General features: G+C 41.4%; 1 protein-coding gene across 4 annotated transcripts; it reads right to left on the bottom strand.

The window, feature by feature from the left end:
* Window positions 1–1,555: 1,555 nt before the first annotated feature.
* Window positions 1,556–26,278, bottom strand: phf20a (PHD finger protein 20, a). 4 transcript variants are annotated; one of them, XM_080424732.1, is made up of 18 exons: window positions 26,133–26,278; window positions 24,623–24,727; window positions 22,201–22,307; window positions 21,621–21,792; window positions 18,320–18,404; window positions 18,134–18,210; window positions 16,481–17,084; window positions 16,273–16,323; window positions 15,511–15,777; window positions 15,003–15,200; window positions 13,120–13,215; window positions 12,316–12,471; window positions 11,527–11,708; window positions 11,192–11,291; window positions 9,052–9,247; window positions 6,447–6,921; window positions 4,647–4,827; window positions 1,556–3,054 (listed from the first exon to the last, which is right to left on the bottom strand). In XM_080424732.1, exons 2-18 carry the CDS (start codon window positions 24,650–24,652, stop codon window positions 2,912–2,914), a joined length of 3,120 nt encoding a protein of 1,039 aa, XP_080280858.1. In that variant the 5' UTR covers window positions 24,653–24,727; window positions 26,133–26,278; the 3' UTR covers window positions 1,556–2,911. The 4 variants fall into 4 exon arrangements, with proteins under 4 accessions (XP_080280858.1, XP_080280859.1, XP_080280860.1 ...); XM_080424733.1 differs by having other exon boundaries at window positions 15,015–15,200; XM_080424734.1 differs by lacking the exon at window positions 12,316–12,471.
* Between the last annotated feature and the right edge of the window lie 94 nt (window positions 26,279–26,372).

The raw sequence follows: 26,372 nt of genomic DNA, 5'->3' as shown, positions 1-26,372 counted from the left end.
GTGCCTAATCTATCATTTAGCTGGGGACCCCCTGGAACTCCCTCAAGGACCCCTGGGGGTCCCCCGGACCCCACTTTGAGAACCAATGATATATAGGGTCTTCAACAGGGGGTCCTCAGTTATACTATGGTTTACCAGGCTACAGTTATACAGGGGGGTCACCAAATCTCTGTGTGATATATTAACCTCTTGAACCCTAGGCTAGAATCTCTATTCTGAGGGGAACATTAGCCGAAAATAGTAGATCTACAAGCACAAAACGCCTCACGCTGCGAGGCGTTGTGAGCTTATAGGTCAGCTAAAAAAGAGCAGACCAAGTACAAGTTTTCTAAGTATTGAGGGTTTAAGTGGTGAATTGTCTGAAAATACACATTAACATGACTCAAACACAGCGCTACCCCCAAGTCTATGAAGGTATATGGAATCTATGAACGTTTAATCTGCAACACAATTTTATACAATATGTAGCGGGGGTCCCTGCTTCATCTCTCTCTCAGATAGAGGGTCCTTGACCTGAAAAACATTGAAGACCCCTGATATATAGGAAGATATAGGGGTTTCATCTGAATTAGTCACTACAGTAGCAATCTGGGAACCCAACGCCAAATAAAAAGGAAAAACAGCGCCCTCTGCTGTTTTTTACTATTCAGAATCTGTTCTTGAGAGATTACTACAGTAGTAAATGAGGAAATACATTTGACCTACTAGGTGGATGTCTCTATAATTTACTCAAAGATGACAATTTACCTGAGTTTGGTTTAGCAGTTTCACGATTGCTAATGCAGTCCTGGCGGATCACAGGCATTCCTCAATTCTAAATAGAACACACTTCATCCGTAGTTATCCGTTTATCTGTTAATGGTTAAAGAACCGTTAAGGAGTTTTGGTTAAGTTATGAAAAACATTATTATTGTACAACCAACCATTATGTTTTACATTTATTTTTACTTTGGGATATGGAATGTTCCAGCCTAGGGGCCACATTAAAGTTCCCCAGGGGTCTGATTTGGCCCGCAGCCGGCCGGCAGTTGAACAGCACGGCAACACATTGAATATTTTTCTTCCTGGTAGGGAATAAACAAATATATTTGCTGCCCTATCACCACATTATGCTGATCCAATTTGAGAGATTGATTAGATTTCACATTAAGGCTGCGTTTTCAATCAACTTGTGTGAGCCGAGCACATAAATAGGATGAGCAAAGTTACTCTGGAGATGCAGCCTTTGACTTACTTTATTGCGAGCAGTATATCCAACTGTACACCTGAGGTGAAGATGCTGGCTTAATAATACTGTACATTTGCTTTTCCTAAGAAACTTTTCCTGGGTAACTATCATTTTCTGTCCCATCACATTATGCTGACACAATTTGAGAGATTAACCGACTAAACCTGACATCAAGTAGTATTTCCAGCTGTACAAATGAGGAGCTCAGCGGGGCCAGTTTGTTTTTCACAAAGGTCAAGCCAAAGTCATGTCATGTTGCGAAACCATATAACTTGGAATTAAGAAATGTCTGGGTCTCTGGGACAAGATCGTGGTCCACACAACAAGTAGGCTATAACAATGATAGTTTATTTATGTACCGGCAATTCTGCTTGCATTGTTTGACATCTCCCCTGCTTCTAGGCCAGACACATAAACCCAATTTATGCTTTGTCGCACGACTGTGTCACTTATTTTTGGTGAGCGACACTGTTATGCGACAACATATAAACTTGGCTTTACAGTACAGTAGCATACAATGTTATCCTTTTTTGGAGAATAAGGTTTACTTTTCAATACAAAGATCCCGAGAAGAGCACATTTTTTGAATGACGTTATTTACAAAGAATACAAAATACTGCAAATAAACAGGTGAAACAAGAACAAGGAGAAAGAAATTACAAATCAGTCGAGTATAGTTTGTCACTGACAGAGTACAAGATGCTAGGTTTAGAACAGACAGGTCCACATACAGCGAATCATAAATCAAGTACTACAGCAACAACGATGCAAGAGCAAGTGGGAATAAGGGATACTGTAAATGACAAACTTATAGAATAGATAGATACAACAATGGGAATACCCTTTCTTTATGAAATGAGCCAAAACAAATATTACCGCAAAAAAGAAAAACAGAAAACCAAAACTCTCACTCTTGTCACCATCTCTATAGCAGAGTTTAAGATGCCTTTGATTCCAGACAAAAAAAAAAGACTTTCACAGTGTGGTATAAAAACTAACCATTGAAAAGAAATATTACGGATATGATTATACAGTGCTTTTATATGTTGAATGTCTTCAAGTTACACTCTGTCCACACTGAGCGCAAACAGAAGTTTAAACATAGTCCGACATGAGGGGATGTTGACTTAACTACTTTAAATATTGTTAAAGACCAATAAAAGAGTGATCTTCCTTTTAAAGACTATTGCAAAGAGGCCGTGTGGGTTACATGGATCAGAATTGAGATCTTTGAATGTAAAGCTTTTAAACATAAAGCACTGTGTGTATTGAGATAAACGGGGTAAGCTCAAACAGTAGCTCAGACTAAAAGGCATTCATATGGTTTTGGGAGTTGCACTGGAACCATTAAATTGTCAACCTGGCCCTATGCATTTTCTCCTGCACATAAGAGGTTACTTTTGTGTGTTAAATCCTGATACGCGATGCTTGCTTTCCATACATGTTCATATGTGGTTACGTCACTGGCCGTTAGGTTGGATCCCTGCACACACAACCTTTCAAGGTGGACAAACACCGGCCGACTTCATGTGAAGAAAAAAGCCCTGGGCAATTTGAAACAATATGCGCTTGCTTTTTCAACATCTCGACATCACTCCAACCCGAGGCCACCAGGTGTCTGCTCTGGCTGCTTCCTCTCTGGTTGCCTCAGTAACTTGTGGCCAGAACCGCTCTCTGACGCCCTCATGTGGAGCTATACAGGGCAATCTGCTGCACCTTGCCCAGTTCGGTCAACAGCTGCTTCATGCGGTGTTTGAGCTGAGGCAGGCGGGCCAGGGGTTCTGGCGGCTCCAGCTCCCCAGTGTAGTCCAGCCAGCTCTCCAACACTGAGAGGGAAGGAAAATCATGATTTAAGTAAAGTATTATATACCTCTGATTCATTTGTATATATATATATATCTCTAACCAACAACGGCATAGAGGTAAAGTTGTCATGCAGTCTCCAGTGTATGATGTATATATGTATATCATATTACATTTTCATTTATTGTCAAAAGGTCTGTTACTCTGGACTATAGATAACTAGGCGGTAGGCACCAGGGGAAGAAAAAAACAGTATCAAGTACAGCATTAACATGAGACGCACCATAAATTCATCTGACTACTACCAATCACTTGATAGCTAACCAGCCATGATTTAAAGATTCTGTTCAACAGAAAAACAATAGATTGCTAGTAAAACTGCAACTATGGATTTTGGGAAAGGGAAGTAGTCACTGTAGCTGGAGGTAGTTTCAAATCTCAATTTGAACCAGCCACTGTGGTTCAGGGTAGTTTCAAACCTTGCTTTGTTGTTGAGACTAGGGATGCACAATACAATCAGCTTATCAGAATAGAATGCCAATAGAATAATGGCTACAGACGGAATCTCCATCTGCGGAAGATTGGCTTCAAGTAGTCTCTGAGATTTGTGACATGGAGAGGATGACTGCTAACTTGAGGATGAAGAAAGAGATATTTGAGAACAAATGGGGGAAATGGATTGATTATGAGCGACAAGAGGTTTAGGGAATAGGATAGTTATTTCAAATAAATATCTGTGTTTGGTCTTCTTGATACGATATCGATACTTAACCCATGACATACATACTCATGTACTGTATATACACGACGCATGACTTCTTAAGTATATATATATTTATATATGTGTATATATGGGTTTTTGTTTCTGACGATCTAGGGAGAAGTACTATGTGTGAGATGATATAAATGAAACTGGTTGTTGTAAGAATTGAACGAGCTAAAACCTTTTGAACAAAAACAGTTTTCATGTACTATCGTTTATTAACATTGAACAGCACTTGTGCCTTCCTTCTATTCTATTTTATTTTATTATTATATAAGATGATGTTTGGCAGCATATGTGATGTCTATTGTTTGTCTTTTATTTTATGTGTTTTGTTCTTGAAAATTTAAGTGGAAAAAAAAGAATGCCAATAGAATATGTTATTGAGGGTGGAACTAATAGCAATATTATGCCTAATATGTCGCACCATGTGCCTGACTGGTGTTGATGGAATAGACACCAAAATAAATGTTATATGTGTTCAATGTTTATGCTTACAGTAAGTAACTTGCTCATTTCCTTCAGTGAATTCAGGCACCTGATAATGTCATGTTTAGTTAAATCAGGATAAAGAACATGGTGATATTGCAATGAGACATGTGAAATTAAACACCACTAGTGCAGTACAGTACCCGTCAGTCGCAGGTGACAGCCGTCAACCACAGGCAGTACCCATCAGAGTACCAGGAAACCAGACTATGACATCAGTACTATGACATCAGTCATTTCCATATTTGGACATATCAAGAGACGCACACAGAGATTTCTGGAATTTTATGAAAATCATCAGTTGTTGCTAAAAATATCAATATTGTGCATCCCTCGCTGAGATCACTCCCCCACGTGTCTTACCATCCAACTCCCTCTCAATGATGTCCATTCTGTGAGAGACCTCATCCTGGACTGCATCGATGTGGTCCAGGAGGTTCATCTGCCACTGCTGCTGCTGCCGGCTGTCGTCCGGTGCTCCTCTGGAACAGGTAACCCCTTCCTCCTTGGCTTCTGCCAGTGATCGCCGGCCGGCGTTTGAAAACTTAAGAGACATAAACGAGGGAAATGTTCAAAGTGACACAATTGAGATTTTATTCTTCTTCCACCACAACTTCAAACTTAGAAATCACATTCCAGGGCCTGGATGTCAACACCAGCATAATTCCATTGATTCCTGCTAATTTAAAACTTATAATGCAGAAGATTACCAAACACACTTTACGGACGATCTATCGGGTCTGCCTCTCTCTACAAGGCTACGAGGCAAGCATGAGCCCCCCTTCCCCGTGGGCTGGCTATGCTTATTTATACGTTATACAGTTGGAATGTCATATTTCTATGAAATTTCTATTTCAGTGCACTGCGCCCTAGGTGTACTGAGTGTACGTCCCTACTCAGAAGCAGGGATGTCCAGTGCGTTGACTCCAAACACTGATGAAAACAACAATGGTGGAAGAAGTAATAGCTAAATGCCTTCTCGACAAGGCTAAATGCATGGCAAAGAAGGCGAGTGCTACTGCCAGTCATTGCTGCCAGTAAACTGTTGTTATCTGACACCCGGCACGTGGGGCTAGTATAGGAAGCAGTGAGGGACAATACAGACGAAAGGCATGGAGGTGCAAAGCAACAATACATTACCTACCATCCCCTAGGCAAGGTGTATTGTTTTTACTGACCGTTCGTAAATCAACTGAACTAAGCGTGCACTTAGTCTGTGACATCACCGCCAGAGCACTCTGAAAACTGAGCAGATTCTCGGTGCATATATCCGAAACGCACCCTAGATCTCAATGAGAACGCCTACAAGCTCTATCTTTGGTAGCTATGTGTGGGCTGGTTCCTGAGCATTTACAGCCAAATTGAAGCAAAAAAATTGTATCCAATTTCACTATTTTTTATACACCAAAACTAACTGTTCACAAAAATGAAAAGAACTACATTTGAAGACAAATGGAAACAGGACATTCTGGTGAGGTAATAAGTTAGCGTGACCACATAATAGACCTTTTTTTCACGGCAGCCATATTGACAGAAATAGTAGGGTAATGTTAGAGCCTGTGTTACAATGTTACACCCCATACAGTACAGGCAATGATACTAATTAAAGTTGTGTCCCATTCAGGTCAAAAACAGAGTCAGGGTGCTGCTGCTATGCATGTTGGCTCACTGGAAAGGCTCTGCTACTCTCTAGGTCGTCCTCAGACGACTACACTAAACAGAATGAACCCTTCATTTGTATTATTGTTCACACCTGTAACATTACCCTACTATTTATGTCTATATGACTGCCGTGAAAAAGATCTATGGAATCTGTCTTATGAACTGTGCTGCATATCATCACCTCTCTCTTCCGATAAAGCAGAAATGTCTTAAAAAAGAAAAAGGAGAAGTGGAAATAACAGCTAAGCAGTGTTACGAAAGAAAGAAATGTGTTTCAAATTATTTTAATAAATTATTGATTGCTTTCCGCTCTGAGCAATAATTCTGTTTCAGTAGACAGAATTTAGGCTTTGTCCTTTTTTTTTCTTGTTTCTTATTTTGTAATGGCAACCAGTGCAGTAAATGACAAAAGTTGTTGAAAATTGTTTGAATATTGGCTCACCAAAATAACCAAACAGTTGCAGTTTGAACATGCTTGTCCCTTGTGGAGCAGACGCTTACCCTGGTGGTAGTGTTGAATGCTTTAGGCCGGTCCGCTTCCAGCAGTCCCCCGTAGCGCTGCTCTCTCTCCAGTAGGTCCTCCGTGCTCCGCATGCTGTCCTCCAGCTCCGAGCCCTGTCGCGTCTCCACCACCAGCCGCTGCTCCACCGCCGGGTAGTACGCCCGTGGCTTCTGGTAGCAGTGCTCGCTGAAGATGTACGAGTCCTGGAACGATATGTATGGCGAGGAGGAAGAGGAGCAGGATGAAGAAGAGGAAGAGGAGGAGGAGGAGGAGGCGGCAGCAGCGGCGGCGGCCCGACTCAGCTTCTCCAGGGCGTTGGACATCAGGATCTCGCCGCGTGTCATGTCTTCGTCGTAGGTGGTCGCGGGGGACGGGGCTGCGTCTGTGCTGGGACACGAGTCGTAGCTCTTCCACGGCCGCTCCGACTGCTTCCACGGCTGACACCACAGCCGCAGGTCTGGGTGGGTCTTACTCCTTAATTATTATTAAAAAGATTATCATTGTCAGTTATCAGACCACTATCGCCCCTCCAAAATATCTTTATTTTTTACCCTTTTAACGTTTTTTGCTTTACCCCTGTCTAGTGTCACTTTTACCTGTATCCCATGTGCATTCCTTTTAATTATTGTTTTCTAGTGTTACCGTCTACGGCATGCCTCTTTTGCACTACAGTACTTCCTATTTATAATCTATACAAGCAGTATAACTGTTTTCAATAGTGAGTCTCCAAGACCCACAGAGGGTCATTCAAGTCCCCAATACAATTTGTGAGTATTTATTATATATTTTTTGTACCCGATTACTTTTTATCAAATTTTCTCGCAATACCAATTGATTTCTCCCCACACAAATACATGTACATTTTGGGGGTCCTTGACATGAAAAAGTTTGAAAACCACTGATAAAGCTAGAAGGCATTTTCTAGTATGGGATATTAACTCATTCAGTGCCGAGCTTATTTATGGAATTTTGGCTCTGAGTGCCACAGCCAAAATTCATTGTAAAAAAAAAGTGCTTAGGAGCCGAGATACAGCCTTTTTCAGTAAGAGGTTAAACAAAGAGTGAATGGAGCAGCAAATCTTCAAATCATCATATCTTGGGTTCTGAACATGTTTTATAAAAAAAAAGAAGAAAAAAAAAAGATTTTCTTTTTTTTCATGACGTCTTAACACATTCCCTGCCAGAGGTTTTTTTTTATTTTACTTCCCCCAGTGCCAGTGTTTAATTTTTTTTTACACAGGAGCCGAGATACAGGATTTTAAAGTAATAAGTTAACCAAGGAGTGAATGGAGCTAGAAATCTTTGGATCGTGATATCTCTGGTTCTGTGTGGATAAAAAAAAAAAAAAAAAGAAGATTTTTTTTTGAAAAACGGTTATACTCGTGGATGGATTTTTTTGGCAGTAAACGGGTGTATTTTTCATCAACGGTTATACTCGTGATTGGCAGGTAAAGTGTTAAGTATCATTCATAGTCGGACGTAAGGATACGTAACGAGCGCCAGCGCTCCTTACGTTGTCGTTTTTGTCTCCCCCTCCGTCACTTACGGCTCCAGGATTTCCGTCCGTGCAGTCGACATTCACCGTCAGGCCGACATACACGTTGACTGTAGTACCACTGGCGACCGTTGGCAGTATAAGGGGAAAAAGTTTCCTTGGGCCCCCTTTCTCCAAAAAAGACCCTCGTTGGTGGAAGTACTTGAGTAAATGTACTTAATTACTTATACGACCAATAGCCGACCGTCGATCCACGGTCTGTGACAAACCATTGTAGACAACCATTGTTTTTGTCTAGTTTGTGGACTAGTTTGTGACTTTTATTGCGTTGTTTTGGCTAGATGCTACAATGCTAGCTCCATGTTAGTTAATGCTATCTCGTTGTTGCCAGGTTTTGTGAGAGAAATAAGCAACCAGGTCTGTGAAAACAAGCCCAAAAGAATCGACTAGGCCACGTCACATGAAAATAGCAGATCTACAATATATATTTGAGAATCACTGGTTTAAATAATAATTGGCCCAAATAAGCAACTACACTTTAGAAACAAGCCCAAATAAAACCGCAACCACCAATGTTTGTTTACAAGCAACTTTACAGAAAGATAAGCCCAAAGTCGCTTATAATAAGCGGACATGGCAACACTTTCCGCAACATTGAAAGGCTAGTGGATTAATAGGTGTACGACGCCTCAACATCATAATTCCTACGGATTTAACGTCAGCGACCTTGCATGTGTACATAAAGAACGCAAGACATCCCTCACCCCCTGACGTACGTCAAAGACCCATCTAGGGACTTTGAACGGGCCTTTAGACGTCATGTGGCGCTCAGGGCGTCAGGCCACGTGACGTCTTAGACGTCATGTGGCACTGAATGAGTTAAGCCTGATCTATACTTAGTTGTGCACCAGTGTCGCACACCTACTTAGTTTAACTTAGTTTAGAGTGTTTAAGGTTCTATTGTTTGATTTTATAATGTATTCTGTGCTCTTGCTTCTGCAACTTTACATGATCGTGCTCTGCTGTGGTGAAAAGCAATTCCCCTCCGGGGATGGACTTATGCATGTATGTGTATATGCACGTATCAATCAATCTATTCTTGTACTCACTGTAAGACACTCATTTTGAGCTGCAGCCCACTAAGAATCTCCACCACGTGGTGCACATCCCCCAGTAGTTGGTGGGTAGCAGCGATCTTCTTGGCATTTTGATGCGAGTAGTTCTCTTCGAGGAAAGATAGGCCGTACATGTGGCCATTGCTCAGCCACTCTCTGTCATACCAATAGCGCAGGCTCTGCCTCTGGCCTGGAACACATATCAAACACATGGACATTGGAAAAGGGGTGGAACTGTAATAGTTAAAGTGAGCATCATCAAACTTTAACTTACAAAAAGTGAGGGAAAAATACATTAATTCATGGAACAGAAAACATAGAGAAAAGAAAAGAAAAAACTTGCTTCCCCATTCCTTAAATCAGCTGCATCATACCTTTGTCCACTAGATGGCAAATAATGAATTCCTAATTCAAACCTCTTTGCTGCTATATTAGGGGCCATATAGAAAAAGTTTTCATTGTGTAAAACAGAAAGTGCAGCTAAAAGCAAAAAAAAAGAATCAACCAATAATAAATAAAGGTAAAATATTTAGCAAATCACCATTATGTGTAAGCATGCTCATTTAAAGGGCCATTATCAGTGTTACAATGTCATTGTCGACATCGTCCACATAAACCGTGACAATTTTTCCATTTTGTCCATATTCAATAAACGATACAGAATGTTTTGTCAACATAAGCTAAAGCTCACTGTATCATTAACACCTTTACCGCCGGGCCCGTAGTTCTACGGGCCGTTAAATCCAACGGTTAAGCGCCGAGCCCGTAGTCCTACGGGCTGCGGTCTTTTCGCGCATGCGCGGTCCGGGTGCACTTTCGGAATTTTTTTGATCCACTTCCGTTTCCGGTTTGATGACAGGAAATAGAATTATTTGGGATCCGGTTTCGACGATCACGGCCGCTCCCATTCTACAGACGAAACTGAAACTCAATTCTCTTCCTGTAGTTTTTTCTCCTCGCATTTCACTGTTTAACGTAATCCGCTCTAACTCAAACATGGATGCCCCGTTTGACACGTGGTTTTCACTGGGAGATACAGGGAGATCTCGCGGATGTAAACAGACCGTTCACGGCTCAATCTTAAGGATTTTAACAAGATCTATGGCGACATGAAAAAAACAAAAAAACAACAAAAACACCTTGGCACTGGTGAGTACATTATGAGATTAACCTCTGGCGGTGGATGTGTTAAAAGCCATCTTCAGGCTAAAATGTGATTTCAAAATGCAGCACGTGTAAGTTTTCCTGGCATATTGATATGCAGATGCACAAATCTGTATAGCTTGTATTCATTTTAGATAAAGTAGTCTTGTCTAGTGTTTTCTTACACCATTTCAATATGGAGGGCAGTGAATGACATTTAAAAATGAATGCTGAGATCTACTAAATTATACACGGTGGTGCAGTGCAAGGGAGTTGTTCTGCAATGTGGGAGTCAACACTTTTCATGCCCTATTGAGAAACCTGATGTACACATTTATGTGCCGACTGAATGAGTCTCTTAGAATTCTATTAATATGCTGCTGTGTAACCCCAGCCTCAGTGTTACAGGATATCGGTCTACTTTCTGGAAACACTGGTATGATTGTCTCTTGTAATAGCTGATGTTTTTATGGTATAGGGTAGTGTTCTTTGTGTATGTATGTATAGTGTTTTTTTTATAGTTTGCTTTTAATGGATCCCACCCTGAGTCTACACAAATAAAGTTGAATGATATACACTGCCTACAAAAGTTGAGATGGGCATTCGCTTCTAATGGCAAGATGTCCAAATTATGGTCATTCAATATATAATTGACCATTTTAAATTATGATAATATGAAACAATAGAAACATTACAAATATGAATATTACAAACATTAAATAACTAGGATAAAATGTTCTGAAATGTCTAATCATACAGGATAACATTACGTTTAATAAAAGACAGCTTTCTTTGCACGTTAAAAAACATTTGCACATTTAGCGGGGGCAATGTATCACGTGTCATTTTTCATTTCATGTATTCGTTTATTTGTATCTGGGACCATGTACAAAATACATTCATCTCAAGCAATGACAAAAGATGCTTTGTACCAGACTTAGCCACTAGTTGATTTCAAGCCAAATTAAACTGTTCCATCATTTCAGCTCACCTGGTGGGTCTCTGCAAATGTAGCAGGCATATCTCTCGGGAACATTCTCTTCCAGAAGGCCCATACAAGTCCCATGCTGCCAGCACAAACACTCCTCACACTGTGGGAAGGACAAACAACTTACATTTACTGAACAATGGTAACTACATTTGGAGGATGATGAAATCTCCACAATTACACTGTGACAGACATAACATTATTCATACCAACGCCTGGTCTGCAACTCATAAATTATATTTTACTTGTACGCACGTTATACTTTGGTATCATTAGCAGCCATTAGGTGAGATGAGGGAGTGAGGTGTTACCACCACTACCACAGCTGAGCAGCTCACCTGGATCATGAAGTCATTCTCCTCTTCCACCTCGCAGACGCACCTCACGATCTCCTGATCGCTCATATCCAGGGCAACAGAGTCCACGCTCAAGGGCGGAGAAGTGGAGTCCAGATTCACCCCGAAGTCGTCGTCACTCCATCCACAGCTGTCAGTCGACCAATCACTCAAACTATCCTCGTCTACGGCGGCAGCAGGGACAACAAAAAGTTAACCACTTAAAACCCATAGGTTGTTGACCGGAGTCCCTCGAGGCTCTGTACTAGTGTCTTTTCCGTTTCCGGTCTACATTAAATATCTTTGCTGAAAATAGCTTGTCGATGTGCTATTTTCTGCGAAGGTTTTCCCCAGAATACGGATGCTGGTAATTAACAACATTGACATAATTTGTTCCAAAACGAATTCAATTATACCAATTACATCCTCCCAGCTCAATTACTATATATTTAACAAATGTTAATTATATTTCAGCTTTTCATGAATCATGAGGAAGGAATTGTAGAGTAAAGCAAGCCACAGCAGGAAAAATAAAACCCCCTTCAGGATTTAATCAATCAACCATAAAAATCCCATCTCATTTCTGACAGCAGCCCAAGTCGACTCCCTTTTCATACCGTGGAATGTGAAGAATTGAGTGTGAACATTTAGACATTTGACACGGCTCAAATTGAAAGGACGGTTGGCTGATGGATTGATTCCCAGCGGGCAAGACAGCAGAGGGAAGAGAAAACACTTGCAGTGAATAGATTCACACACGCACACCCACACCCACTCACAAAATATACCCACCATCCACATGTATCTGCTCTGATTGGCTGTATCCGGGCCTGCAGCGGTAGGCCTCAGGGTTGTGATTGTGTGAGAGGGGGAATTTGATTGGCAAATTCAATTTGGACTGAAGACCCAATACTGAGATGTCAATATTCTCCTCACTACCTGTATAGTCTGTTAATACAGGGAAGGAGGGGGGGAGCAGATGCAGAACAGAAGTGTCAACTTTGGAAACAAGACTGAGCCTACAGGTTGACAAACTGTGGTACAACAAACACTATGGGGGTACATGACAATAATTCAGTGAACATTCAGTGAACATAGCCCATGTTAAAGGCAGTGTTTTCAGATTGTGAAGTAACCAGTCAGGGGATGCCTGCATTGTGAGTTTGTGCATGCTCTGCACACTTCTCCACATCAATCTTAACAAACTATATTGGATGCTAGTGTTGGGTTACTAACCGCACGACTACAGCTGAATATTAACCAGGAGCACTTTCAGAAATGTTGTATTAGAGGGAGGGAAAAAATAACCCCAGTTGACTTCAAATCAAGCTGCAACATCAATTAGATACAAAACAATAACAGACAGTAATGGTTGGTGTGATGAGGAGCCAGTGACAGATGGCGTGGAGATGGAGTGCGCGCACACACACACACACACACACACACAGAGCTTCAGCCACCACACTACGATTGGTGAATGGGGGCCTTTATGTGCCATGGGCCAATCCACAATCACCATGTCACAGCAAGTGCGCATGCAGTAGGAGCAGAAAGGATGGGAGGCCCCATGCAGGTCCACAGCATCCCCCATCTTACCAGATTTGGCCCTCCTTTTTTTCTTCTTCTTCTTCATTTTAATGCGAAGGAAATCTTTCTGTTTGGGCTTCTCTCTCAATCCGTCTTTCATAGAGGCTGTGGGGACAATCAAGTGGCAGGGGGTAAGTCCCACGTGGGCTCAGTTAACTTAGCAGGCAGAGAGCACTTTCTAGTGAACAAATGTGAAACCTTGACTAGCCATGTCATTTAATATCATATGCTTCTTATTACTAATCTGTGAGCTTTTTCTGCAGTCACAGACCAGAATGCCTACAACAGTAGTCTCTGTAACAGTTTCCACTTTTAACGTTGCATTCAGAATACATTGTAAGAAAAACAGGCTGCACAATTCTACGGGCTGCACAATCAATCAAAAACCATGATTTTACGTTTTACAATTACGTAACCATGAAACATTGTAAAAACCCATCTCCACATCCATCAGGCTCACTGAGGGACGATAACTACGATAAGTACAATGAGCAACAAATGTACTTCTATAATTTTATAATAATATATATAGTTATATGTGACAATAATAAAAAACAACACCACAGCCACTACTTCCAGCATGCGTTATGGAGAGAAGCTAAGCATTAAGATCCAAATTCTCTGAATGTGTGTTCTGATGTCATGTTGCAGTGGGTGTCCTGTGTGTCCATGCACTGACTGGTAAGTGGTTGCTGAAATATGTGCCAATGTAATTATGCTAGATATGATAGCAGAATTATAATCATTATAACAGAAGCCAGAGACAATATGAATTGTCTATGGCTTCTGATGCAGTCACACCATGACACCATTCGGTAGGTATTAGTCATTTTGCATTAACACATTGACCGCCGGGCCCGTAGTTCTACGGGCCGTTAAATCCAACGGTTAAGCGCCGATCCCGTAGCCTACGGGCTGTGGTGCTTTTTCCTTTTTTTCGAAAAAACTTTTTTTTTTCAATTTTCTAGGGGGACCATTTTCAGTGTAACACCACCCGATGTCGACCGGAAGTGCGATCTCGTTTTTTGTTTCCCATCTGCCTCCATTCTAAGTCGTACACAAAAACCCCTGTAAACCTGAAACCATGAAATGTAGTTTTTCATCCTCGCATTTCCCATGTTAACTTAAACGGTCAGAACTCAAACATGGCGGCTCCGTTTGACACGTGGTTTGGACTGGTAGACGCAGGGAGATGTCGCCGATGTAAACAGACAGTGCAGAGCTCAATCTTAAGGATTTTAACAAGATCTATGGCGACGTGAAAAAAACAAAAAACAACAATAAAACGTTGGCACTGGTGAGTACATTATGAGATTAACCTCTGGCGGTCAATGTGTTAACACATTAACCGCCAAGAACGTAGTCCTACGGTCCGTTAAATCCAACTGTTAAGCGCCGAGACCGTAGCCCTACGGGCTGCGGTCTTTTCGCGCATGCGCGGTCCGGGTGCACTTTCGGATTTTTTTTGATCCACTTCCGTTTCCGGTTTGATGACCGGAAATAGAATTATTTGGGATCCGGTTTTGACGATCACGCCCGCTCCCATTCTACAGACGAAACTGAAACTCAATTCTCTTCCTGTAGTTTTTTCTCCTCGCATTTCACTGTTTAACGTAATCCGCTCTAACTACAACATGGATACCCCGTTTGACACGCGATCTTCACTGGGAGATACAGGGAGATCTCGCGGATGTAAACAGACCGTGTAGAGCTCAATCTTAAGGATTTTAACAAGATCTATGGCGACATGAAAAAAACAAAAAAACAACAAAAACACCTTGGCACTGGTGAGTACATTATGAGATTAACCTCTGGCGGTCAATGTGTTAACAAAGGAGGCCCGCATATAGTGTATTCCGCAATAATTTCCAACTACAAACAGCTTCTCTCACCATCATACTGACCAATATCAAAGCTGCTGTTCTCCCCATCTTTGTCCTGCAGTTGGTATCCGTTCCTTTCCAGCTGGTTCTCCTTGCTCTTCTCTCTGAGCAGCGACCTCTGCTGCTGGCCCTGGGTGTCAACAGCAGGTGGCGCTGATGTCCGTCTGCCTGCAGTCTTAACTTCACTGTGGGATGTTCCTCCAGGGTCTGATATGGAAAAGAAAAACAAATAATTCATATTTTAGCAAAACCAAGCACAGTATTTTTTCTACAATAGTGTGGAAAACCTGTAAGTATGTGATCATTATTCATTACATATAACAGATTAAACAACCTGGCAGAGACCTGTGCTCATAGGAGAATACTTTTCTAGTTTTAATTTAGTTTGCTTGACAGCTTTCCTGCCATAATGGCAGTGTAAACAGACGAAACATGACTCTGCCACGTGATTTCCAGAGCTCTATAACGTTCGACCTTGTGTAAAGAGACTGCAAGCCTTGACATAACAGGAACTCACGCATAGAGGCAGAGATGGTGCGCCTTCTCTTGGGACTCTCAAGGGTAGCGATGGCCTGCTTCTCAGAGGCCCTGGTCTGGATGCTCCTTGTGGGGCTGAGGTCGGCCTCCGGGGGCTGGTCCTCCCCGTGGTAGTATTTCATGTGATAGTGCAGCAGCTTGGCCTTGCGGAAGGACTTGGTGCAGCCTGGAGCGCTGCACTTAAAGGGGTTGTGGTCTAGGTTGATGGACAGGACTGGTGGAGGCTGGTTTTTGATAACTCTGTACACTGAAAACAGGCCACAGGAGTTCACAAGGAGGTCAGTGGAGCAGTTTAAAACCCATTGAGACCTGAAGCCGATTCTACATGTCTCCTAAATCTCAACAGTTTTCTGAAAAACCTATGTTTCTATATCAGTGGTGCTCAATCTTTTTCATGTCAAGGACCCCCAAAATGATATGTATTTGGCCGCGGACCCCCACCAAAATATATTGTTCCAGGGACCCCCAGAAGCAACGATTTGAGTTAAAAATGTTCGCTTTAAAAATATTTATATTCAAATATTTTCACACATTTTCACGATTTTTCAAAAATAGCAGATCTACAAGTTCATAGCGCGGCACTCGGTGCCGCGCTATGAGCTTGTATATCTGCTATTTTTGAATAGCCAAAGTGTACAATAATGCTTTTTAGCTCAAATCTAAAAATGACACAGTTCCAGGTCTTAAAGGGTTAAGAGAACACTGCTGAATTGGTGCAATATCAGGAATGTTAAATACTCACATGGTTCTCTGCTGAATCTGTTGGGGTTGTGAAAACCTTGCTTTCTTACAGCTATTAAAACAAAATTAAATACAAGTCACTTAGCGATTGACACTCAAGTCTCAGAAATATGCTCAGGTCCTATTTACCATTCACTGCACTTGATTTCACACTCAAATAATTTCAGTAGAAACCATTCCCTCTAATCCTTCATACACACTTCACTTACGTTTTAATGGCTGTGAGGGCAGCACCTCCCCCGTGGGTGGAGGAGGCTTATCTGACTGGATGCTCGGCTTCTGTTCCTCGTCACCATTGGATTCTGGGGCTGTCATAGCAACAGACACTTGTCCCGGCTGTGCCAACGTCTGACCGGGCATCTCTGTACATGGCTTGGACACCTCTGTATATGGCTTAGTTCCATTCAGTTCCACTTCCACTTCCTCTTGCTTCACGTGTCCGTTTAAATGACAGGTGCTTTCCTCTAATTTTACATTCTCTTCCACTTTAAACCCATTAGTGAGTCCTGGTTCCTTCTCTACACCATTGAGCTTGGTGTTCTGATCGCTGTGCTGCGTTGTGTCCATTTCACATTTAACAGTGGGCGACTCTACCACAGTGCCCTCGCTCTTGGCTTTCGTCTTGCTCTTCTCGTCAACCACCTGGTCCGCCCACTCTTCCTCGTCCTCACTGTGGCTGTCCTCCTCCTGGTCTGACGTGCTGCGTCTGGCCCGCTTGATCTTAGGGGCGCCGTTCTCCTGAGAACTCCCTTCTCTTCCATTTTGGACCTTCCTAACCATGTTCTTATCAGTGGCCCGAGACCGCCCTCCATTCTGTTTGTCAGCAGGGGAAAAAACACACACATGAGCTTAAAGTGATATTGAACATCATTAAAACCATGGGTTTTATTGTGCCCAGGTAGCTACCTGGGCACAATGTAATTAATGGCCACAAAGAACACTTGATTCTGATTGGCCAGTGGGTATGCATTACTTTCAGATAACTACACACCTTTGACATAGTGGCCATGTCACTGTTCTAAATCAGTCAGTCAGTCAGTCAGTCAGTCAGTCAGTCAGTCCGTCAGTCTGTCATGTAACTATTGTCAGCCGATTGACTCAGTTGGTAATTATTTATAGGTCATTGCTACTCCCTCCTCCGAATAGTAAGGTAACATTTATTCCAAGGTTGATGAAGATTGGATGAAAACAGCAGATCTACAACGCTTGTAGATTGGCTATTTAAGCCAAGATATTTAGTGTAGAGCAAAAACAGGAGGGTTCCTAGTATAGACCCCTGGGGGACTCCAGTCAACTAAGTATATTGTATAAGCGTATTCTGCTAATATTTAAAATAATTCCGTCCTGGTGCGTAGTAGCAGGAAAATAAAATGATGGTATTCATGTTATATTACCCTTGACATAAGTTCTCTAGCACAACAAAAATGGATAATAATAATAAACTTTATTTATATAGCACCTTTTTAAACAATGTTACAAAGTGCTTAACAACTTAAAATCAGACAGTGAACAATGAAATACAATTTTGCAACAATAAAAACAACACACAACAGTATCAGTGAGTAAATGAGAAGCACCGAAATTCTGCTGTTAAGAGGTTAAAAAGGCCTTTCTATAAAAATGGGTCTTTAATTTGGTTTTAAAAATGGCAATGGAATTTGCAACCCTAATGTCCAATGGGAGGCTGTTCCAGAGAGGTGTATTAAAGTTCAACATCACTTTAATACACCTCTCAAATACATGTGCCTAAACCTCAACATCTAACATAAACAAAACAGTCACGTAGACATCTGGTGGTACACCAGATGTCTATGTGACTGTTGCTGGTGCAGAGGAATTCTGGGTATTTATTACAAACGTACCTCTTTAACAAAAGGCTTCACATGAATCCCCTTCACTGTCTGGATGACTCCATCATAGAACTTCACAGTGTAGGACGCTGAAGAGGGTAGAGGAAATCATATTAATGCAAAGTACATTTCCACAATCGTTGGCTGATATTTATGACACATTATAAATGCCGTTATAAAGAGGTCAGTGGTACTCACCATCTTTATTGACCGAAAGAACCTTTGCAGGGTAGAGACGGCAGTCAGACCAGCTGGCCAGGACTTTTTCATTCACATGAAACTCCTGGAAGGAGGACAGAGGTAGCAATCACTTTACAAGTAGTCTACCGTACGTACATTTATTTATGGAGGCACTCTGACGCCACCTTCGCCGCTCACTCGCGCAGCGCTCCCACTGTCAATACCAGTTTCCCAACTCACCGGCAACCTGGTTGTGTACGTTTGCATAACAATAGACAGCAGTTACCTCGCCGCTCTTACGTTGTCAAACACAGTAAAACACAATGAGTATGCAGGTAAGTATCACCTGTAGCCAAGCCGAGACGGTTTGCTGCTGTGGTTTAAAATGTTGTTCAAGGAAAGAAGAGTTGACGTTGACCGTCAACGGATATGAGACGATAATTAGATGAGACTTATTTTTGTTCTGTGAGTTCAAGGGCAAACCTGTGTCTCTCATACAGTACATATGCTCTTTACAAGTGGCTGTTGCACTTGTCACACTGATAAAAATATGACAAGTATGCAGGAAGATGCAGAACGCAAAAGTTAAACTTGAAGCTTGAAGCAGTGCTGAAAAAACATCAATCCGTGTTCTCCAGAAGTGGGGAGTGAGGATCGGGATGTTCAGGGCAACTCTGTGAGCAGGCTTTCTCCGTAATGAACAGTTATAAATCTAAACTGTGCTCGCAGGTGACACATAGACATCTAAATTACATTTTGAAAATAACTGCTTAGAAACTGGTTCATGATGTTGACAGGCTGGTTAAAGCCAAGAGATGTCAGGTGTCTGGAAGCAGCAAGTGAAAAGTTACAGACACTGTACAATGCACTGCGACATGTACAAAAGATTCCTATGAAAAGTAGCTAATAAAAAGTGCAGGGATAGTATTATACATTTCTGTATGCTAACATTCAATTTAAAAATGTTCCATCTCTCATCACAAATTTCTTATATAGTCTATGACTATAATACAAATCATACATGTAATCTTCTTCATAATCAACAAAATGTGTAAAGTTACACTGTAGTTACAGAAGATATTGAGACAGGTAAAACTAAAGCAGTGACAGTTGTAGGAGTACATGCGGCCATGTACATTTGCTTGTGCTTAGTGGGTCCAGGACTACATATTTATGGAACTACGTAAAATAGATTTAACTACCTTGTAGTGCCACCATCTGTTGAGAGACATTTTCATATTTTGGTGAATAACGCATGAACTGTTTGGCTTAGGAGCCTTATGTGGCTACCTTCTTATGTGCCGTTGTGCACCTTATGTCTTGCCTCACATACATACCTGCTGCTATGCGGACCTACCGATGCGTTACCACTCTTTTGCACCTTATGTCTAACCTCATGTACATGTACTATGCTATGTGTTTATGTAGATATATCGATTTTCTCCTTGTCCTCCGTCTCTGTGCCCTCCTTTCTCTTTCTTGAAATGATGGAGCTTGCACGAAGCCACTGATTTACACCAAATCAAACTGATTCGTATTTATGTATTTATTTTCTAATAATAAAAATAATAATAATACATGTTGTCTTTTGGGGTTCTGCTTTGGCTGCAATAACGTTACCTGAGGCTAGTATTTTGTGGCACACGCTCTAAAAGAAAACAGGCAAGCAGCCTAGCAATCTACTGTAGTATCCGTTCTGTCAGTGAGTTTGATATGACACTATTAAATAATCTAAACAAATAATAATGCTTAAGTTACTGTACATCTGTGAGAACGCAGTGTTTTATATGATCAAATTGAAGTTAACTAGAGTTTTGATTACAAATGTATTGACATTGAAATGTAATAAATACATCATAGATTTAATTGATTGATAGAATTGATATGGTGCAACAGAATTATAGGCTTTTAATTGCTCCGATTTGGATAATGCAGAATGAACACAGCATATGAATAGTTAACTGATATAGTGGGGATAGGACATGTTTAATATGGATTCTCTCAGTTCTAGATTGGATGCTGCAGTACTTTTGCAGGGTAGTGGTGGCAAGTTCCACTAATTCATGTTGATGTAAACATACCGAGATGTTTAGAACACAACTCTAACCTTCCCTGGACAAAATCATCAACCATGGTTCTGGAGTCTGGACTGGTCCAGCGACTACACAACTGCGGAGAACATCTCCAACCTCCATTACCACCAACGCATTGTGCCAGCAGGAGTTATTAATACACTGGCCTGGTTTGACATGTCAAATACATAAAGCTGTCATGTTTGTAGTTTAGCACTAAGCACACAACCAACTTTTGTTGCTGTGGAGATACTGGTAAGCTTCTGCACCTTTCAGATTAACCATCGCATTACCGTCCACCACCATCAATTCCATGAAATATGAACACATTATGCCGAACGTTATTTTGGGCTATTTTACAATCCGCTCAGGTGGGTACTGTTCACAGGTGGGGGATCACCCCAACCCTTTCCCGTTTCAGATGACTGGATGAATGTTCCCATTGTATTTGCATTGTTAAAAACAGTAGTTATAAAACACAACCTACTATTAAAACCACAACAGTGCACAGATAGAGGGGGAGAGGGGGGAACATACGGGGTGGATTCAAACCCGGGCTGTGGGACGGACTATATAGCCTTCTTTTATTTATGTGGTAAGCATTCTCACCAGATGAGCCACCACACCTCAGCTACCAAATTATGTTGTGTAAAGAACCAATATAATACAATTATTAGGGGTGTGAATCTTTTGGTATCCTCCGATTCAATTCATAGTCCGAAGCTGGTAAGGCACATTTTTAAAAGTTGAGTCGTAGAAAATAAGAATCTTAATTTTTACATTAATAGATTTTTAGGGTCGGCCGGGTAATTGGAAGTGGATGTGGAAAGTAAATGCATGCAAAATAAATGCATAATAGAAAATATTTTAATTCGTTATCTCTGTCGTACCAATAATACTATGCACAGGCTGACATTTTCTGGTTGTGCCTTTAATATACCTCACATGTGACTTTATAGTGAGAAGAAAGCTAGCAACTAGTGGTTTGGTAGGAACCATAGAACTATGCGGGTGCTCCACCGAATGAAATGAGAAACACCAATAAAGCGCTTCAGGACAAAAGAAAATAGATGAAAACAGTACATATATCACGTGCACTGTTTGTAATTTCCATTTGACAATACTAAATGATTGAATGGACCTCTAAAATGCTGTTGTGATGACACTGGCCTTATGCTGCGTTTCTTACCCATACGCTGTAATAAGCAGCACATAGGTAAAGCTAAGCATAAAACAAATGTTCTTACCGGTAAAGGAGAGTCGTCCTGCAGGCCCTGTCTTCTCAACTGGATCCTCTCCACAGGTCTCAGGTAGGGACTCGTCCACTCAAACCACTCATCATAGCGGTGACTCCACTGGCGGTAGTGGATCAACACTTTCTCGTCGTCATAGTCAATCTTCTCTATGGTGGCAGGATACCTAAGTTAAGGAAAGGAAATGGGGCGGCCTTCAGTAAACACCAGGAGATTTTACATGTGATTTGACATTCGCAAATTCCTTTTAATGCCTTATACTATAAGGCTTATAGTAATGGTTTGTGGGTTATTCTGGGTCACAGGCTGGGCTGGTGCCTGCTCAAAGTGCCCGTCAGTGTGAAAGTGATGCAACCACACAGCTCTCCAAGCCTAAATCAATCACTAATTTTCCTGAGCCTTCACAACCACTGCTCTGTATTTTCTTAATGTATGGTAAGCACAACAAAAAGCTGAGCGTAGCACAGGTGGGAGAGAAAGAATTAAGGAATGGATGAAAAAAAGAGGAATTTACAGAGGAAAGAGGAAGATGGCACAATTTGAGAGACAGAGAAACAGCAGGACCATGACTCACCAGTTTTTTAGGTTGTCTCTGGCCTCGAGCTGAGCTCCCACCTCAAATTTGATCCCTCTTCTGTTGGGGGGTATTTTACTCATAATGCCCACATCAAGGCCTGCCTCCTGTAGTGTACACACACACATACAAATTAAGTTAATCAGACACAGCCAAAATGACACTCATATACATGACCTTAATGACACCACTAAAAGAGATCAATAATATTGTGTCTTGCTCGGAATACAATATTTTTTATTTAATTGAGTGTATTTATTCAACCTTCGTTTCTCTAGGCTGGCAGGTCACTTAAGAACAAATATTTTTTTACAAGGACGCCAGCCTGGCAAGAGGTCATTTACCTCTTGATAGGGAAGGGAAATGTGACAGACAAAACATTCAATGCTGAGGGATAGACAAGACTATAATTGCTAAAATAACAGGGATGGGGAAAGCAAAAACAATGCAATGCGACAAAAAGAATAAGAGAACATAGCCTTGGAGCAAGATTATCATAGATGTATTTTTTTAAATCAATTTTTACATTTGCATATCTATCACAGATACAAAAGTAAAAGTCAGACTCGATAAAATACATTTATGATAGTCTTGATCCAAGGCTAAAGAGAACATAAAGAAAGAAAACAAAAAAACAGCAGCAAAAAATAAAATAAGTAAACACATGACACATGATCATTAAAGATGCTATGTCTAAGACTACTCAGCTTTAATTTCAGGTCATCATAACGGTTATTTAGAACAATACCAAAGGTCAGGCTTTGCATCTGAAGGGTTATTTTGATCATTGAAGTGCAAGGAGGAAGCCGGATAGTTGGGTAGGTCTACTGTTGAGGCATGTAATGACTAATACAAGCTCCATTTCTTGCTCAATCTGTACCAAACATGTTCAGCCCATAGCTGAGTGCCTTAGCCATCCACTCCACACACAGGTCAACTTTAACACTGTGCAGAGCAATGTAATACTAGTAGTATGAAATGACCATGGTTAACACAGTCACTTCCACAACAGACTCTTTCGCATGAAAAACAATTAAAAAAAATTACAAAACAAAAATCATGCAAAAGAGGTATTTGCCCCTCTGTCATGAAGGCATATCCCCATCATTAGATAGATCAGTGGTTCCAAAACTTTTTAGCTCAAGACCCAAAACAGAAATTAAGTCGTTAGCCCGGTCACTACTTCTTAATTTTTTTTTCTTCTAATTTATGGAATTTCTTTGATTTATTTTTATTCATGAACAATCATTGAATTTGTTTTTAATTCATGAAAATGTTGCCTTTTTTATGTTTAGAAATTTACTTTTGACCTATAAAAATGTGTCCGCAACCCACAAATAGGTCCCGACCTACTGTTTGGGAAACAGTGAGAGATAGAGATAGAGATAGAGATAGAGATAGAGAGAGATAGCTGGAGAGGCTGTATCTGTATTATGTGTAAGAACATAACATTGGTATGCAATGCCATTGTTTTCTCATTTTGCCATAGTGTTGATATCTTCCTGGCATTGCTGAGACCTTTGCTCCCTCTGCACCAGCCCCAGCAAAGACAAATATATAATACAAATAACGCTCTCCTTTCAGTAGACATTACAGGAGGAGTAGGGTTGGAATCCGGAATTGGAGGGATCGGAGGAAACGGATCCAACATTGAGGAACCGGAATCGGTTCCATCACATTTGGAACCGTTTCTGGAACAGATTTTATCACAATGTCAGAGCTGGCATGTGTGGACTACCTTAAAAATGTCAAGGACCAGCGTAACTCTTGCCTTGAGACTGTACAAATGGAGCAAAATGGACCAAAGGGTCCATTTGGTTCCATTTGTACACTCTCAGAGTTACAGACCTGTTAGGGCATTGGTTCTCAAAGTGGGGTCCGGGGACCCCCAGGGGTCCGTGGGGGCGTTCCAGGGGTGCCCCTGCGAAATGTGTTAATATAGCATCGCAATAATTTGAACCACTTTAACCTTTTATACTTTGACTATTCAAAAATAGCAGATATACAAGCTCATAGCATGGCACCGAGTGCCGTGCTATGAGCTTGTAGATCTGCTATTTTTGAAAAATCTGGAAAGTTTGTGCAAACCTTGAATATATATATTTTGAAAGCGAACATTTGTAACTAAAATCTTTGCTTCTGGGGTCCCTGGAACAAAATATTTTGAGATGGGGGTCCGAGGCCAAATACATATCATTTTGGGGGTCCTTGACATGAAAAAGTTTGAGAACCACTGTGTTAAGGTCCCCGGATTTGCGCCCTGTGTTTTGGTATTCTTTGGAACCCCCTGTAGGAATCGTTACAGGGAACCATTATTAAGAGGGAATCGTTAAGGAACCGGAATCGTAAAAATCGTAAAGGATCCCAACCCTATACAGTACAGGAGGACACATTAATTCACCCTACGACGATAATAGCTCACCTCTGGCCTGGGGAGAAGGGCTGCCTGCATCCCTTCAGTCTCAATGCGACCCTAGAAGCACCGGATATGTTCTTTCATGCTACTTCACTGTGATCCACGTGCTTTCTGGTCAGGCGATTTTCGGATCGAAACAATGGAGCACAATAGAAGAAAAACAGTTATTCGCTGCTGGGCGGTCACTCAGTCAACCTCCTCGAGGCGTGGTGTTGCCATATTTTGCGAGAGAAATAAGCAGCCCAGGTCTAGGAAAACAAGCCCAAAAGAAGCAAATTATAGGCCACATAAGAACTTTAAAACCCAGGCCTGCATCGGCTATTTGAAAATAGCCGATCTAAGCTGTGAGCTTGTAGATCTGCTATTTTCAAAAACTCTTGCAATAAAATGTGGATTTTTTTTTTTGAAACAGTCTGACAACACAAATTCTCCCCCTGGGCACAAAACATTTTCATACAAATATTTTACAACCATTGGTTTAAATAATAATAATACAATAACCACTTCAGCGAAATGTTTAATAAATACGGTCGCAGCAGCAGCACAACGTGTCTTGTGAGAAACAAAAGCGATGTCATGTAAGCAAAGCATGACGCACACTCACTGACCGCTCAGATACAAGTGACACAAACGAACATATAAAAGAAATAAACAATTAAAAATACAAGATCATATAAGGTCGGAGGACAATGAAGTTGATACATACAGCTCAAACGGATACAGAGAAATGTGTAACCTAGTCTAGACAGAAACAAATATAATAGTTTCTAATAAAGGCCTAATAATGTGTAATATGCATAATACAATAATAATAATAAAGTAACCCTTAAGAGAGTTTTATCCAACACACCCAGTAAACCTCAAAATTCACAGCAGAAGTTAAAAAGCCAAATTAAAGTGTATAGTACACTTCCAGGTTAGCTATTGTTGACCATACACTTGCATCTAGTATTAATGACAGCTTATTGTCCGGTGTTTTATAACCGAGTGGGAGTGGTGAGAAATATACCACCTCATACGTCAGGGCTTGAAGCCCAAATGATAGGCTGCCAGGCCCAGAGAGGGCGGGTCTAGCGCGGGCTGTGCAGATCTAACTGGCTCTCTGTTGCCGTCGCTCACAAAGATATCACCGCCGGGGCCTCGCTTTCAAGGCCTGCTTTCTTCATACTTTGGTTGCCGTAAAATGCGACGGCGTGGAAATTGTGAGCTTTAAACTTCCCCAAGTGGAAGCGAAAGAAGCCTTTGGGAGTAAACCCCGACATTAAACTCGCGCCAAATGAATGCGCGCGACATCAAACAAAGGATCCGCGACATGAACGTATACACAACAACGCAGTACGTACTTCGTCACATTTGTTTTGAACTCCAGAGCCACCAGCATCAAGGCAAAGCCACATGCGGCATCACCCACAATCTAGGTTGTTGTCTGATGATGATGATGATGATGCCTTAACAAATGGGGCCTATTTGGCGATTCTCTTGTGATACGCACATTCTCAATAGTAATAAACCTTACCTTGCTCTCCAGTCCACGCTTTCTCCGGTGCAAAGCGTGCGATTTAATCCCAGTATGTGTGCAGGTTCCAGCGCCTCCTCCGTCTCTCTCTCTCTGTCTGTCTGGATCCAGGACACGCAGTTGAATTTTTTTCCGTTGCATTCACCACCGGCGCGGGTAGAGTGGCGCGCGAGTACGCATGTGCAAGGCAGGACCTTTTCATAAATTCATGATAAAGAGCAGTGGTTGAAGGTTCTCAAA

This window comes from Gymnoscopelus braueri (assembly GCF_963280865.1).
Source record: "Gymnoscopelus braueri genome assembly, chromosome: 3".
Classification (NCBI taxonomy): domain Eukaryota; kingdom Metazoa; phylum Chordata; class Actinopteri; order Myctophiformes; family Myctophidae; genus Gymnoscopelus; species Gymnoscopelus braueri.
Note: the sequence above shows the minus strand (reverse complement) of the source record. Positions and strands in the feature narration are given on the sequence as shown.